Source organism: Oreochromis aureus, linkage group 17, assembly GCF_013358895.1.
Source record: "Oreochromis aureus strain Israel breed Guangdong linkage group 17, ZZ_aureus, whole genome shotgun sequence".
NCBI lineage: Eukaryota > Metazoa > Chordata > Actinopteri > Cichliformes > Cichlidae > Oreochromis > Oreochromis aureus.
In genome coordinates, this window is record NC_052958.1 from 4,105,421 (window position 1) to 4,122,057 (window position 16,637).

General features: G+C 38.1%; 2 protein-coding genes and 1 long non-coding RNA gene across 4 annotated transcripts in view; 2 read left to right on the plus strand and 1 right to left on the minus strand.

The window, feature by feature from the left end:
* The window catches only part of utp20 (UTP20 small subunit processome component), a 29,150-nt gene extending 25,791 nt beyond the window's left edge, over positions 1-3,359 (minus strand). Inside the window, exons 1-3 of one of the 2 annotated variants that reach the window (XM_039600951.1) lie at positions 3,224-3,359; positions 300-394; positions 55-135 (exon numbers count right to left, since the gene is read on the minus strand). In XM_039600951.1, coding sequence (XP_039456885.1) covers positions 55-135; positions 300-350 — 132 coding nt within the window. In that variant the 5' untranslated portion in view covers positions 351-394; positions 3,224-3,359. Of the gene's footprint in view, positions 1-54; positions 136-299; positions 490-3,223 lie in introns of those variants that run through there. The other variant, XM_031743468.2, reaches the window with a different exon arrangement.
* LOC120433915 lies at positions 1,016-1,627 on the plus strand. Its single transcript, XR_005608837.1, has 3 exons — positions 1,016-1,157; positions 1,266-1,354; positions 1,467-1,627. It is a non-coding gene; the product is annotated as an uncharacterized LOC120433915 (long non-coding RNA).
* A 5,550-nt stretch (positions 3,360-8,909) lies between the features above and the next one.
* On the plus strand, positions 8,910-16,339 carry slc5a8 (solute carrier family 5 member 8). Its single transcript, XM_039600961.1, has 17 exons — positions 8,910-9,242; positions 9,361-9,480; positions 10,093-10,158; positions 10,260-10,311; positions 10,425-10,492; positions 10,909-10,947; positions 11,241-11,356; positions 11,750-11,890; positions 12,676-12,805; positions 14,046-14,134; positions 14,313-14,422; positions 14,529-14,596; positions 14,730-14,816; positions 15,168-15,382; positions 15,522-15,637; positions 15,731-15,819; positions 15,900-16,339. Exons 1-17 carry the CDS (start codon positions 9,024-9,026, stop codon positions 16,017-16,019), a joined length of 1,845 nt encoding a protein of 614 aa, XP_039456895.1. The 5' UTR covers positions 8,910-9,023; the 3' UTR covers positions 16,020-16,339.
* The last annotated feature ends 298 nt before the right edge of the window (positions 16,340-16,637 follow it).

The following is a 16,637-nucleotide window of genomic DNA, read 5'->3' on the forward strand; positions in this document are numbered from 1 at the left end:
CAATCAAATGAGAGTGGTGTTCGTAATAAGAAGGGGAATATTTTGATTCCAGACCTCAGCGTAAGATCCAGTTCTGTCAATGCGATGGATCACGTTGATGTTGACGTTGGCGAGTCTTTCAGCAAATGTGAGAAACTAAAAAAAAGACCAAAAGAACCTCAGATCACATGACTTTAAACGTGCTGCAGATGGTACATAAATTATTATAAATATGACAGAGTCACATCAAACTAGCTTTTCTCAGCTCTGTCTTTGCTGCTGTACTATTAACACGCCGCAGTGTGTTTGTGGGCTCTTACCCTGAAGGTGTTCTCCGATTTGTGATACGAAGACTTGGATTTGATCTTCATCTTGGCCTCGTCGCTTGATAAGAAAAGAGCGGATTTCCAGAGATCTGTGTGCGATTTAAAAGACTCATGAAAACTGCACTTTTTTCTTTCTTTCGTTTATCAAATGTTACAACTGTTTACACACACGCCGACAACAGGAGGCAGCCATGCTGAGCAAAGAATTATGGGAAGTTTTCCTCTCTCCGCGTGGTTAGACCGAAGACTAACGGGGAGGAGAAAAGGCGAGAGAAGTAACCCCTATTTACTTCCGGTTTCGTTTGCTATCTCTCGCCTCTCTGCTTCTCAACTCATTGACGTTGTAAATGCACAAAAAAAGAATAAATAAGGAATTTTGTTAGACTTTGTTAGACATGCCAGAATAGACTTCAACACAAAGAAGACAATAGTAAAGCAGTATTTATTTAACCCTGCCTAAAATCGTTCTACGGAGCGCCACTGGGTCCAAATCATATGATAGTATCTCGATTACCTACATTTAACAAGGACGACAAAGTTTGGTGTCCACTAACAGTTTAGTGGAAAAGTCTTTAGTTTTTCCACTTCTGTGGTGAGTCTGTGGTCTTGATTTGTTTCGTACACACTATAGAACTTAATTAATGTAAACAAAAAAATGACACTTTCTATATGTTTGTGTATCTGCAGAATTAATTACAAGTCTCACCTGACAAGCTTTCGCAATTTTGCAGTGTCATTCTTGACAGAAAAACATACTTGTCACATTCTTTTTATTTCCAGAAAAACATCTTTCAGATGTATGAGAAATTGATTGGAGCCTGTCTGGAAAACGGCAGCCACTGGACCTTGTTTGTAAGTTGCACAGATTTTGCACTCTCTCTAGTGCATGATACTTTTCAGCGTCCCTCATTAGGAAGGCTCAAGGCCCAAGCCTACCATATCCATCTTTTTACAAAACAGTTTTGTGACATACCCAAGAGGACCATAGTCTATATGAATTCATTTGGAGAGTCGGAGGTCAGAAAAAGTGCGGTGTTGAAAAACTGGAGGTAATTAATCAACATATTTAACATAACATATTTAATTTAATTGAAATCATTACCGAACGTGGTTATTGATTTCTCTATATGCTTTTTATTTGTAATAACTGCGATCTCTCAGCTCATTTGCTTCAGCAAGAGGCTGCACTGGAGAGTGGACTTTGTCACATGTGAGCCACCCACATCAACAGGATGGGAACTCATGTGGAGTGCATGTCATAATGGTACTGAAAACTATAGCTTTAACCTATGTAAGTAAGGTTTACATTTTTGCCTATTCAGTTTTTAAAGCTTTAGAGGCAGGATGGTAAAATCTCAATTTTTTTTGTAGATTGAACCATTTCAGCAGCAATGCTTTGCTTTGGTTGCTCTGTTTTTTTTTTTTTCTCGGGAGTTAAAAACCCCATTTCTTTGTTAATTGAATTTTTTATTTTCTTACTCATCATTACTATTAAAGTTATACTTAGTCATACTCTAAATTACAATTAAGGATGATTAACTATTAACAAAATCACACCCCAATAACTCTGTTATTACACTTTGTATTTAATCATAAAAAGGCTGGATGTTGAAACCTTTTACTTCTATTTTGTATGAGCCAGGGGTCCTCAACAGCTGATACTCTATGTCCAAAAAGTGACAGGTACCATTTTATGGAGCAAAAAAGTTAAGAGCACATATTTTATAAATAATACCAACTATTACAAATGCAGACTTTTACTAGTAATAAGTAATCCTTCATTTATAATACATAGCAATATAAAAATAGTATTACAATGGGCACAGATGAATTTGTATCAAAAACAGCAACCAAGCCAAAGTAATGAATAACACACATAAATAACAACTGCTTGAGAGAGACCAAACAATTTCTTTTCATCTGTTCCTTGGCAGAAAGTTAAGACAGCTATTCAGCTTTAGGTTTCAATAAACAGAAGTAATGGATGCAGTCCCTTTGAAATGTCTACACAAAAGTCTACTTGTGCATATACTTAGCTTTAACTCTTCTCTTTCTTGTTTTGTATTCCAAAAGGTTTTCATTTTCTCCAGAGGATGTCTCCCTTTCAGTGGTTATCGATTGTTCACATTCATTTTCACAGACTGTTGGAATGTCGATGCTGGCCGAACGTTTCTTGCTAGAATGCAATGGCCTAATTTTGCGTGCATTATCTGTCGTCTTTATTTCGTACTGACATATACCTTTGCCTACTTCTTGTTTTATTTTTAAGACATTTGTATGCAGTTCATCTATCATTGCAGTAATGCCCTCTGGAATGAATGCCCACTGTTTAACTGTGTCTAAAACAGCATTTAGTTTTCCAACCGCATCTTCTGTGCATTTTTTGTCTGTGCTTTCAACTACAGGAGTGTCATTCAAAGTTGATGAAGGACTTTTCAGAGAGTTTTTCATTTGTTTAAAATGGCTACAAGCCACCTTCAGGCAAGCACATGTGTTATAGTGAGAGAACGTACAACAAGTGCACTGAAGTGTTTCAGCCGATGCAAAAAAACAGATTTCCAAACAAACTTGGCATTTTTATCACTTTCAAGTCCTCACAGTGTACAAAGTAACGCCTTTCTTTCACTGCAATTCTTGCCAAGGTAGAAATGTCTGTTTCCATGTTTGGATAGATGTCATTGTCAACCTCTGCTAATTTTGCAAGTAACACTAGATGCTTGCAAAGAAGTCCTCGTAAGCCATATGTACAGTTGCAGTAGGACTCAACAGGGCAGACATACACTATGTCTTCTCTTGACTCAGATGGGACTTGATATGCATTAACTCCATGGCTGTTCTTGACTGTAATTTTAAGAGCCCAACCACTTTTCATCAGTCTTGAAGCAGAGTCTGAAACTTGAGACAAGGTGTCAGCAAACCTGTTTTTCATGCGGCCCACATCTTGCAGGGTTTTTATGACTGAGAAGTAGTCGTCGGCCTTCCCTAGGAGCACTTCGACTAGATCATCCAGACGCCTATTCTTGTAGCCAGATAAAAACTGGTATTTCAGGCGGTGGAAAAATCTGAAAAAAAGTTATTTGAAATGATTAATAACTGTAATTGAAGGAATTTAAAGTTTAAATCAAGAGTGTATTATTTAAAAAAAAATTGGAATACCTATTGCACACGTCTTTTATAAAGGAATGCTCTGTGCCGGTTTAGCTGGTTTAGGCAAATCCACCTACTCTGTTTTTTGTTGTGATAACATAAAAAACACTGCTAGAATTTAAAGGATTCGCCTAAAAGCTGTTCTGGCAATGACATGAAGAACCTACTTAGTTTAGCCTCTTGGATTAATGCATAACATCTTTTTTTCATCAATAAAATTGAATGAGGTCAAAATAATAAATCATACCTTTCAATCACATTGTTTGTTTCAGAACGAGCGTGACTGAAGCGACGGCCGTAGTCACACCACATGTGGCCAATAAGGGTTTTGCTTAAATGTCTGGCAAAACTCTGCTGATGTGGCTTTAAAGTCTTCCTCCTAAGAGAATTGGATGCAACAGAATATATTTCAATCCATTTAACAGACCTATTGAAATCTTTAATATTATGTATTGAAGCCCTTTTCCTTTTATTGAATAACATTAAGAATTTTAAGTTATTAATAATATGTCGTGTTTTTGTATTAAGAAGCAATTATTTCTTCCCTTACAATGGCTAAGAAGGAACACTAAACCTATAAGCATATTTGGTTTCAGCATCTGTCTGTGAAAGAATCCCACTCACAAGTTCTACTGCACTGTGGGCGACACAATGATAGTCTGCACAGCTTAAGTACTTGTTTTGATAAGCAAGATAAGAAGCCAGTTTTAGAAATCATTTCAAAAATCTATTTTGTATCTCTCTGTAACTTTTTTTTAGCAACTGAAAGTTATTATGCTCTTAGTGTAATCAAGAAATCAAAATGTGAAATAGACAAATTACACTTACAGATGTGCAAGCTTTCAGCTTACCAAAGAAAGAAATGATTTCATTTCTCTTTTGGGTGTTAGAAAGCCCATGGACCCCAGACTCAGATTTTGAAAGCCATCGATTAACAGCCTGTCAATGTAAGAGAAAAAAAGTTAATCTGGAGAGAGAGACAGAGGAGCAGCTGTACAAAAAGCATAAAAGAAAGCTGACGTACAAAAATAACTGTCACTCACTGGACAAGAGGACCTGTGCATTACAGAAATCTACCAGGCAAACATATTTTTAAATGTCAAAAAGAGCTTTGGGAAGCAGCCACCAGAAGATGAGTGCACTGTGGTCTTAAATGGATGGACATAGTCACTCAACATTTTATCCCTTTATATTCATTAACCTGAGTAGGTGAATGTCACAATGAGGCAAATCATAACAACAGTGACCCTGTTGTAAAAATGTGTTTCAGGTGCATCTTAGACAACGTGAAAAGAAAACAATGTGGTTTACCTGCAAGACATGGTACCAGCATAGAAGGATAGCTGACTCTGGAAAAACCTTCTGCAAAGCATTTATTTCCGCAAAGTCTTTGTCAACCATAAATGCTCTACAGAAAACAAGAAAACACTAAATGAGATTAAACAGTATGAAAATGTTTTTGCTATCTCAAAGCACCACTTCAATGCCAAATTAAACATTTCAACTCACAAGTAGATATATAAAATACTGCATATAGCCTATAGGAATAACTTTAACAACTGGAAAGGAAAGTTTTTTGCAGCCCATGCTGCAGCTATAGCATTAGATTCTGGCATGTTATAACTTTTTTGAAAAGGAATTATTTCAAAATTAATAGCTGTCAATGTATTATTTACCTCGGGGAAGTTGGGAAATGCTCACAAACTATTCCAAGAACAGTTTCCAGGGTTTTCTGACTTTCGTTGCTGACAATAGCATAGGCCACAGGGACTCCACGCCCATGATCATCTCTTACAACAAGTGTGAATAAGGGAAATGAATACTGGTTAACACAGTGGGTGGTGTCAACAAATACTAACTGTTTTGCATAGTTCTCCATGTTTGATTTCATTACAGGTGTCTGCAAAACAATCATTAGTTCTTGGTCAGATGTGTATGGTTGATAGAAGAGAACATGTTCTTGATGTTTTCCATTAAGTAAGGTATGTACACTTTGACTGTCTCTACAGTTAAAGTGCTTCTTCCTCATCATGCAGGTTCTAACACTGTCAATGTCACGTGGTGTGACAAAATGCTCTCTGTTGTGAAGATCTCTGTGTCCATGTTCTTTGGCCCATTTATGACATTCGGTTAGTATGATGGCTGGCTTAGTTCCAAGGGAAAGCAGTTCCTCAATCTTCCTCCTCAAACCACTGGAAATATTGTTGAAATGTGCGTCTTTTGGGTCCGAAGGATCATGCCCATCATGCTTATCATATGTATGCTGCACGATGACTGTGTGGTCTTTCCAACATTTGAGTACTTTAAATGAAACATAGGCCTTACAGCCCACTGCTCTGTAGCTGTTTCGACTTTTTTTTCCAGCTCTGATGCAGTTGAATTTGTAATAGTCTCTTTTCTTGTCTTTACCTGAGGCCACATTGAAACATTTACACGATGTCCCAGGGACAACATCTACACCAGCGGTCCCCAACCCCCGGGCCTCGGACCGGTACCGGTCCGTGAGTCGTTTGGTACCGGGCCGCGAGAGTTGAGGCTCAGGTGTGAAATGTATGGTTTTCAGGGTTTTTATCGGTTTTCAGCGTTATTTTGTTATCGTTTTTATCGTTAACTCGGTTTTCCTGGGTCTTTTCACGTGTGTTATGAATAAATCTTCTTTTTTTCGGTACCGGCACTAGTTTTATTTTGTTGTATTTATCCGCGACACCTTATTGCCGGTCCGTGAAAATATTGTCGGGCATAAACCGGTCCGTGGCGCAAAAAAGGTTGGGGACCGCTGATCTACACGATGTCCCAGGGACAACTTTAACACGATGTCCCTGGGACAACATTTACACGATGTCCCAGGGACAACTTTAACACGATGTCCCAGGGACAACATCTACACGATGTCCCAGGGACAACTTTAACACGATGTCCCTGGGACAACATTTACATGATGGCCCAGGACAAATTTGTAAATTTCTGGATTACTGTTAATCTCCATAGAATCAAGAACTCATGTCCAGTTTCACGGCTATGGACCAGGTAATTATGTTTCCAGGTGATAGTTTGATTCATAGATTCAGCACACAACCATTAGTCTAGGCCTTTTAGTTCAAATTCTCTTCACTTATGTTTGTAAAATGATCAGGGAAGCTACTGCAATTTTGCCTGACATTGTTTTGACAGCTATATTCACCTGTACATTTATTATATATCATAATATATTGACGGGAGAGCTATATTCACCTGTACTTTCATAATAAATCATAATACATTGACACGCAATTCTCTGTCTGGAGAACACTGGTTCGCAAGTAGCCTATCACTAGCAAACAAACAGCTATCCATTTCAAGGAAAACATATGTATTATGCTTACCGTTTATTAAAGAAAAGTATCTTGAGAGGAATTGAAATTGCTGGATCGGCGGAGAAAAGGCGGTTTCCCGAAGAACATTTGTTTTTTTAAGGCGGGTATTTTTCGAAGTCGCAAAAGTATGACGTCACAAGAAGGTGATTGGTTACTTGTAATGTGGACCCTGGAACAACATTAATTATGATGATGTGGGAACAACGCCAACACGAGGATATCAGATCGTCCCTGTTATTTCCTAAAAGGACATCATCATATCTGCCCATCCATCCAAATAAGACGTGACCAGAGTGGTAAACGTGCCACTCAGGCAACTATTCACACTGTGAGAAGGATCATAATAACATTTGAGTCTTTACCGAAAGTGAGAGGCTTGCTGTAAACAGAAAAAAAACATACTTCATGGTTTATTTTTAATTTATAAATTGTTAGAATTATATTAATTTTTCATGGTAGTGGAGCTTTATTTGGAAAGAGTTTAGTTTCTTGAGTGGCTATTTGAGGATGGCTTCAAAAGTTAGTCAGTCCCCAATTTTAAAATGTTCATCTTCAGTCATAAATTAACTTATTTGCAGCCTCATACAAAAACACATATTTTCCCCTTTGTGGGGACTATGTTGGGAGTGAATTTTTATATAATATTATACATAATCATTTATATACTCCCCAGAGATCATTACATACCTGATGTAGTTCATTGGTTTTATCATACTTGAGTTACTATGTGGAGATTTGGGTTACCATTCACAAAAGTACACCATGTCATACGAAATAGAAATAAGGGTGGTTAAGTATAGTTAACAAGGTTTGGAGCACAAACACTCATTATTTTTAAGGTCACATGTGGTAAAATTAAAAAAAAAATGTAAATTTATTTATGGATAATGTCTAGATAAGATAAGATAAGATAAGATAAAACTTTATTAATCCCTCGGGTGGATTCCTCTGGGAAATTCGTTTTTTTTGGGGGGGGGGGTTGTTTTTTTAAGATAAGAATTTATATATTAGACTGTATAATCGAAACAGATATACACAATTAGCTAAATAGGGGCTGGACTTAATAAGCATGTGCTACCTCCTAGTGACTTTCAAACAGGGAATGATCAATATTTCTCATCATTTTTTTTATTTCATGTTCATTTATTTATCTTTATTGACATTTCTTACATATAGATTTGAAATAAAGACTTAATTGTGATTATCCATGTGTTTATAGTCTGTGCGTGTGCAGACATTTCATTACTATAGCATATATTTATAGACAATAACATAAGATATTATTTTCATTTATATCATAGTCTACTCTAGAAAAATGAGTATTGCTATATACCTATTTTTGAAATGATTAATGAATCCCACACAAGGATTGATAAAGATAAAGTCTGATAAACTGTAGCCCTGCTGACTCTGGTGCTGCAGCAACAACAAGGATTCAAATCCAGAAAAATCCAGTCCTACAGCTTGCTTTCAAAATCTACTCCACATTCTCAAAACTGCCAGTAAAATCACACTTTACACAACTTCTCAAGTCCCTTCCCTCTTTTTATCTGCTTTGCTGAATTCTGAGGCGTGTATCCCTTATCAAAAACTACCACACACTTCAGACACGCTCAAAAAGATACGCTCTGCTAACTCCGGTTATTGTTACATTGATGGACAGTAGTGTTTTTAGTATGATTTGAAGAGGGGCTTTTTTCTTATACTGAAACAGCAACAATGAGGAGCAAGATAAAGACAAAAAATGATTGTCTCTATGACACACTGCAATTTTTAATAAAAAAAATAATTTTCTTGTGTTAGTGGCATGTTCATTTCTTTAAGTGTGTATTTCTGCAAATGGAAGTATAAAAAGGCAAAAACAGTGTCAAAAACACACAGTTTTCTACAGAAAAACCTCTTGAAACACAAGCATGGGGTTGATAAAAACCACTTTTACTGCGGTCACGAAGACTTGATATCACAAATATTTGCTGGCCTGTGGACTTTTCATATATTGCACCTACTGTACTTCCCTGGAACTAACTAACTCGCTCTCTATCTCCACCTATCTCTCTCCCTCCCTGCCTCCCTTACACACACCCACAGTGCTGCAGTGTGATTTTGCTCTCAGCTCAGTGTTGAGTGAGAAGGTGATGTGCCAGGACTTCCACACATGGATGAGGTTTGAATAACTTTCTGACTAAATCTCAAAGCTTTGTTTCCAACTTTGACTAGAATGGCAGTTGCCTCCTTTGCATTGGCGGACTATGTGGTGTTCGCTCTCATGCTGGTGGTGTCCGCCGCTGTCGGGATCTACTACGCCTGGGTGGACAGGAGCCGGAGAAACCCCGGGAATTTTTTAACAGGGGGCCGCAAGCTGACAGCTCTGCCCGTCTCCCTGTCCCTGACTGCCAGCTTCATGTCAGCCATCACAGTGCTGTCCTTTCCAGCTGAGGTAAGGTAAAACACAGATTCACAAGGGACAAATCCAAAATGTGACGGTTATTGAATGGAAGCAAGGCTGGACTTTCTTTTTTTTAATAGCTACAATAATTCATACAATCCCTCTGTAGGTTTACCAATACGGAGCTAATATTGGATTTTATGGTCTCTCCTATTTAATGGCGATGCTGGTCACATCTGAGGTCTTCCTCCCCATCTTCTACAAGCTGGAAATCACCAGCACTTTTGAGGTAAGAGTACTTTTTCCTTTTTCTTTCCTTTTTTTCAGGCCAGCATCGGTGGTGTGCTGTGTGGATCGTCTGATTTCTCTTTCGCAATCCAACGGCCTCTATTTATACAGGAATGAAATGTCTATATGTAAAAGATCATTTTAAACAGTTATCGAGAAAGGGACACAGACAGCTGATCGCCGTCACAGTACTGTGCAAATAAAAGGCCTGTGTTAGGCTTGGTAAAAAACAAAACAAAAATGATACTGAAATAATAAAGATCACGTCCTTTTTGTGGACTTAGATAACAATAACTTGGTAAAAGGTAAAGAAACTCTAAAGTGGTTTGTAAAGAGAGCCCCAGCTACTAAACATTATGGTGTGTGGTTTTGAAGTTTCAAATGTTACTTTTGTGTCACTTTATGTCACAAACTACGGTGCATGGGGATGAAAAACTATTTCTTTAAGATTATCGATAGATCCAAACCAAAGAGGAGTCAAGGGAGTGACTGGGTTCAACTTTAAGACGCTGGTTAATTTGTAAAAATGAGACGAAAACCTTTTATGGCTTGATAGAAATGCATCACCTTACTCATACTTTTATCTTGTCTCTCTACTTCTGTCACTATGAAGTATCTGGAGCTGCGTTTTAACAGAGCAACCCGTCTGCTGGGCACACTGCTGTTCATTGTCCAAACAGTGAGTAAGAGGCCTGTCTACACATAATTACAGGGTTTTGACCTGTGTAGGTAAAACCACATATCAGTCACTCGGGGAACTTTTTTTTTTTCCTGTGACAGATCCTCTACAGTGGAATTGTCATTTATGTTCCAGCTCTTGCTTTAAACCAAGGTATGTTTGCTTGCGGTCCAACACAGTGGTCACATTCATAAAACATTCCTGCACGAGGGCACTTACGGGTACTCGGTTTTATCCAGTTGACTGACCAGTGGTTCATTCCTCAGTGACCGGGATGAATCTGTGGGGTGCGGTCATTTCCACAGGAGTGGTCTGTACATTTTACTGCACACTGGTATGTAACACAAATTGCTTGAATGAATTCTGCCGTGCACAATTTTTTAAATGCATTTTGACAAGAATTATTAAATAGGGACAAAATGGGTTCATTCAGGCAGGCCACAAAGTTGAGCTCAGCCCCGATCACCATCGATCAGAGGATCTCAGTGTCATCATGATGATACACTTCTACACACCTAAGAAACCTCAGAAAGTGTGCACTACTTAAGCTTCCCTAGACTCATGCACATGTGGAGGTTTTTCAACCTTCTACCTTTTAATGCAATGTCTGACTCAATAATTGTAATCAGTATCATATCTGCAGTTATTGGTGCCTATTTGGTTCTTGAAGGTCCAAGAAAAGAGTCATACCTCGAATGGAAATATACAGCAGTCCTTTGTGAAATCTGACTTTGGTCTGCATTGTTACAGGGCGGTCTAAAGGCAGTGGTGTGGACAGACGTGTTTCAGGTAGGCTCCTCAGGGAAATAATAACACGCCAGGTGGTTGGTGTGGTACTGACTAAATCAGAGCTCATCTGTCATGCCTCATGCTGCTTGTGGTTGGAGAGACAATAATGTACACTGGTGTTTCATAAATAGTAACTGCACACCACATCAGCAAGAAATGAATCCTTGCTTAGCCACACTTCATTCAAAACACCAGCATTTTCTGCTCTTGTTTACAAATCAAACACTAGTTTTTATCACCGTTTCCATCAACATTCAATAAGCAAACTAAAAGTGGTATTTTTTTTCCTCCAGCTTGGTGTAATGATCGCAGGTTTTCTGTCTGTCATCATCGCATCTGTGATCCTACAAGGTGGAGTCATCAACATCTTTTCAGATTCACAACACGGAGGGAGAATCAACTTCTGGGAGTGAGTATTCACCAAAATATTAAAATGAATGTTCGATTTAGCAGCAGGAAAAGAGTCAGCTGTCGGCAGAAGAGGAACAGTAACAACAGTGTACAGTGACAGTTTTCATGCTATGGGTTGACTCAGTATATTAACATTAAATCAACAACAATTTACATACACACCAATAGGAACAATTCTTTCTACAAATGCAGCTAAGCACTGTAGCAGTTGTGTGGAAATTTAATGTCTCATACTGTGAAGCATTACTAGTTTATTGCTAGTGATTTCACTTGTTGTAAACTCCTTTAAAGCAAATTTTTGTGAATGTGCACATTGGAAATTAGCTAACCAGCCTCTTGAATTCAGAAGCGATCAATAAACTCAGATTTCTCCCTTTTTATGTCTCATCAGCTTTGATACAAACCCTCTGAGAAGACACACTTTTTGGACTGTTGCCATTGGAGGGACATTTCTTTGGACCAGTATATATGGGACCAACCAGTCACAGGTTCAGAGATACATCTCCTGCAAGAGCATCACTCATGCTAGATTGTGAGTCTTGTTTTATTGTACGATGTATGTACGGGGGCACTAAAGACACTAGAGTTAGCAATTTTGGCTTCTCAACAAAAAACTTGCCTTTAAACATGCCAGTTAGTGGTCAGTCATACTTAGAATGTTACACTGCAGAGACTAATATAAAAATTCATCCATATTTAAAAGAAGCTTTCAGCTTTCAGGCTCCTCTTCTGTGTACCCAGCTTCCAGTGTGGATTCAGGAGACAGACACCCTCCATACTTTTAATATTAGGCTTAAAGCTTTCCTTCTTCATAAAGCAAATAGTCAGGGCTGAATCAGGTAACCCCGAATCCTCCCTTAGTTATGCTGCAGTAGGTCTAGTGTTTCTTCTTCAGTCACCTTTTGTAGTCACTTTATGTTCATATACCTGTCTGCCTTTAATTATTAGTTCTTATTAATCTGGCTCTCTTCCACAGCATGTCTTTGTCCTGTCTTCCTCCCCTCACCCCAACCAGTCGCAGCAGATGGCCCCGCCCCTCTCTGAGCCTGGTTCTGCTGGAGGTTTCTTCCTGTTAAAAGGGAGTTTTTCCTTCCCACTGTTGCCAAAGCGCTCATAAGGGGTCATATGATTGTTGGGTTTTCTCTGTATGTATTATTGTATTTACAATATAAAGCGTTTTGAGGCAACTGTTGGTGTGATTTGGCACTATATAAATAAAATACATATATATATAAATATATAATATATTTTATATAACTAATTTTTTTATAAAAATAAATGAATTTAAGTACATTTATTTTCTGTTTTCTTCTTCAGTTCTTTGTTCATCAACCTGTTAGGTCTGTGGTTGATACTGTTGTGTTCAGTGTTTGCGGGCATGTGTCTTTACTCAATCTATAAAAGCTGCGACCCCTGGACATCTGGACTGCTTTCTGCACTTGATCAGGTATGACAAAGTTGAGAGTTACACTGTAACAAATTACATACACACACTCACACATGATAGAAAGTTCACCTCATATTACTTCTTATAATTCTGCTATAACTGCCCCAACAAGCATCAAGGCACCTAACTTGAGAAATAAACCAGTAAGAACTCATTTTAAACAATATCTTTAGGCACTCTATTACCAGCACTGTGTGCCAAAAACACATCATTTTCCTAGGTTCTTTAGCTTAATCCCAAAACTAACACAGTTTGTCGGGCATAAAATGGTATTTTTCAACCAACAAGGTGATTCCCAAAGAGCTACTAGTCAGAAACTTCATCTCAGCATGGTGTGCAGTGTGCTCTTTTGGGTGCAAACTGGGAAACAGGACAAATAGATGACAAAGAAGTGGTAGGCCTAAGAAACTACAGAAAACTACAGTCATGGTTTATGGCTGCGGTTTAGCCAGTAGTGCAAAATTTAGAATGGATTGGAAATAGCTTGATTTTTCAGCATGACAATTTAATAAAAGCATACCTGCATAGAAAAACCACAATGGAACACTATTAGTCATGGATATCATGGATTGACCTCAGGATTATTGAAGCAGTGTGGGATCATGTGGACAGAGAAAAGAGCACAAGGCAGCACGCATCCACAGAAGTGCTTTGAATGTTTCTCAAGAAGCCAGGAGAACTACTCCTGAAGACTACTTAAAAAAAAACAAGCAAGAAAGCTGTCTGCGAGAGTTCAGGCATTTGAAGAATAAATTTGGTCATATTAAATATTGACTTTTATTCATTAGAATTTGCACCCATTTCCCATTTTTTCCCAGCAGCATATAAAGAAACGAGTGTCTCAAGACTGAGAATTCACTTCATTAAACTGTAATATGAAAATGTCCTAACCAAGGCCCTTATATCAACATTTGATAGTTAGACTCACTATTGTGATGAAAAATGTGTAATGGCACCAGTGCCAAAGTACACCCTGTGTTAATCTTTGAGACACTATCATCTTATTTGAAATCATGGGTGTGTGTCTTATCAGTGATAAAACCTTACAAAAGTAACAAAAGTTACAAAGTAACAAAAATTTGAATATTACTAATCAATAGTAAATAGTAGCTACTTAATTACTTAACTGTGTGTGTACTATTGAACTGACAGTTTAATATCATTATTATCAGTAGTTTGTATAGAGTATTACTCTCTGGCCCTCTTGATCCATTAACCCAGTCTCACTGTTTCTCTGTAGTTGATGCCTTATTTGGTGATGGACGTCTTGGGAGACTATCCTGGCCTTCCTGGACTGTTTGTGGCAGCAGCATTTAGTGGATCTTTAAGGTTATTGAATATTTAAGATAATACTTTCAACAGATTAAGTACACAATGAGAACTTAGAGTGTTTACTGTAGCAGCTTGCAGTATAATGCTGTGATTGCTATCTAAAAGGCAAGTTAGTTGTATCATGCCTCGTTTTTGACTCGACTGTTCTTGGGTTTCTAACTATTTGAACCCATAGCACAGTCTCTTCTAGCATCAATGCACTGGCTGCAGTGACAGTGGAAGACCTAATCAAACCATATGCCAGCATGTCAGAGAGGCAACTGGCCTGGATCTCAAAAGGAACGAGTAAGTAGATAATCCTTGTGTTCAGTTTAAGACTGGCATTGCTAAAAAGCAGTTATGAAAAATTATTACCAAATGAATGTTAATATGTCACCATTATTGTTTGCAGGCCTCCTGTATGGAGTTTTATGCATTGGGATGGCTGGGTTGGCCTCACTTCTAGGACCGATCTTCCAGGTACAAATCTGTCAGTGTGTAAACTCCACGGTTTAGTTAATCAAAAAAGGAAAACTATTACAGGATCTATGCATTTGTTAATGATAGAATGTGCCGTCTGCAGCTTAGCTGGTATGTGCTTTCCTCTATATAGGCAGTCATCAGTATATTCGGGGTCATTGGAGGTCCTTTACTTGGACTGTTCACTTTGGGGATTCTCTGTCCATTTGCCACCTCAAAAGTAAGTATATCCCTATTTACCTGCACACCTAACTCCAAAAAAGGCTGTCAATAAACATTCAGATAAAAACAGAATGGAATGATTTGCAAAGCTCATAAATCAATATTTTAGTCACATTAGAACATAGAGACCCAGAAAATGTGCCATTTCTTAAAAAATAACAGCTCATTTTGAATTTGACGGACGGCAGCAAAAAAACACGGTACTTTATCTACCTTCATACTACGTATATCCCTGTTATTTAATAAGGCTTCTTCTTTAATCGCCCCTTAAAACTTTTGCATATCCTTTGTATCTTTTTCTCTGAAATTTTACACTTTTTCATGTTGCACTCATTAAAATGTCTTCTAGGGAGCTTTGTCAGGTGTTGTGTTGGGGCTGGCTGTGTCTCTCTGGGTGGCCATCGGAGCTCAGATATACCCTCCTCCCCCTGAAATGAGTCGGCCTCTGTCACTGACCACTGAAGGCTGTAACTTTACAATGACGGACAGCTTCAGCTGGACCTCCACTGATCTCCCAACATTGCCGAGCTCCACAACAACAGCCCCAGTACTTATCAATACCAAGTAAGTGTAGCTAATAGAAAAGATCCATAAAGTAACTTTTTTTTTTATAATTTTTTAGCACACTGATGAGTAGACATTAGAAAACTTGATGACAATTGCTCTTTTGATGGTATGAGCAAGATTTCACTTCTGGTTTCAGGACTCCCATCAGCAGGCCTGCGCTGGCAGACTGGTACTCAGTCTCCTACCTTTACTTCAGTCCAATTGGAACTATAATAACTATAAGTGTGGGACTGATAGTCAGCGTGGTGACAGGTAAATAACATTTTTATTCAGCTCGCTATGGTTAATGCTGTCCTCTAAGGAGGTTATTGATGCTTTTTGTGTGTGTTTTATTGAACATTTCAGGAGGTCGGAAGCTGAATGTAGAATCCAGGCTCAGGCTGACGAAAGAAGACACAAGTCTTTACTACTTGTTTAAAATTATCAAAGAGAGAGTAAGTACTGTTGCAGTAAGCGAATATCATATATGACAGGTTAACTTAGTGAGTTTCTGCTTTGTGTTCCCTTTTTTTAGGCCATGAGACGAAAAAGAAAGCTTGATCTGAAAAAGGACAGGAAGAAGACATTCGGCAATCCTAATCCTGCTTTCTGTGATGTTGAGCTGGATTTGCCACAAAGCAGCATTTCCACCTAAGAATGTAGCTGCTTTTTTAAAGTATAAGCTTCTTTGTTACTCTATGATCTTATACAGGAAATGCAATGTAGAAGAGGAATTATGGTGGGACTTTCTGCAAATGCAGACTAGCACTTGTTTGAATTTAAATTGTGCAATAGTTATTATGTACTGACCAATCAGCAATAAATATGAGGCAATAATTTTAATAATGCCACAGAAATATATAAAAATCAAAGGTTTATTTATTCAATTAATTAATTTTTTAAATCATTTTTTCATTTAATCAGATTCCATTAAAGTTAACATATTGTTATGTAATAAAATTACATGTAATTAAATTGATTAGAGTCTGTATTTTTGACATGCTCCTGTGGAGTCATGAAAAGCCAGCTAGGTTCTCAGCCTGGTTCTCTCCAGTGTGATCCGTTGTGTGCCATCGGAACAAAATAACTATCTTCATAGTCTTGGTGGAAAATGTTACTATTGTACCAATATGCCATGCTGATTACGAGACTGATGGGCGCTGATATGTTTCGAGCTCTGTCTTCCTGGGCCACAGCAGAGCCCAGTGAAAATTCATCACATTAACTGCAAAATGCCATATTCCAACCTGATGAAAGTTGATGGGTTTGACGA

What these genes read in the sequence shown, in the direction of transcription:
- slc5a8 (XM_039600961.1), top strand. Translation starts at nt 9,024, where the DNA reads ATGGCAGTTGCCTCCTTTGCATTGGCGGACTATGTGGTGTTCGCTCTC. An exon ending in TGTGGACAGACGTGTTTCAG is followed by an intron (nt 10,948 to 11,240) that starts GTAGGCTCCTCA and finishes TTTTTCCTCCAG; the next exon opens with CTTGGTGTAATGATCGCAGG. An exon ending in TTCTAGGACCGATCTTCCAG is followed by an intron (nt 14,597 to 14,729) that starts GTACAAATCTGT and finishes TCCTCTATATAG; the next exon opens with GCAGTCATCAGTATATTCGG.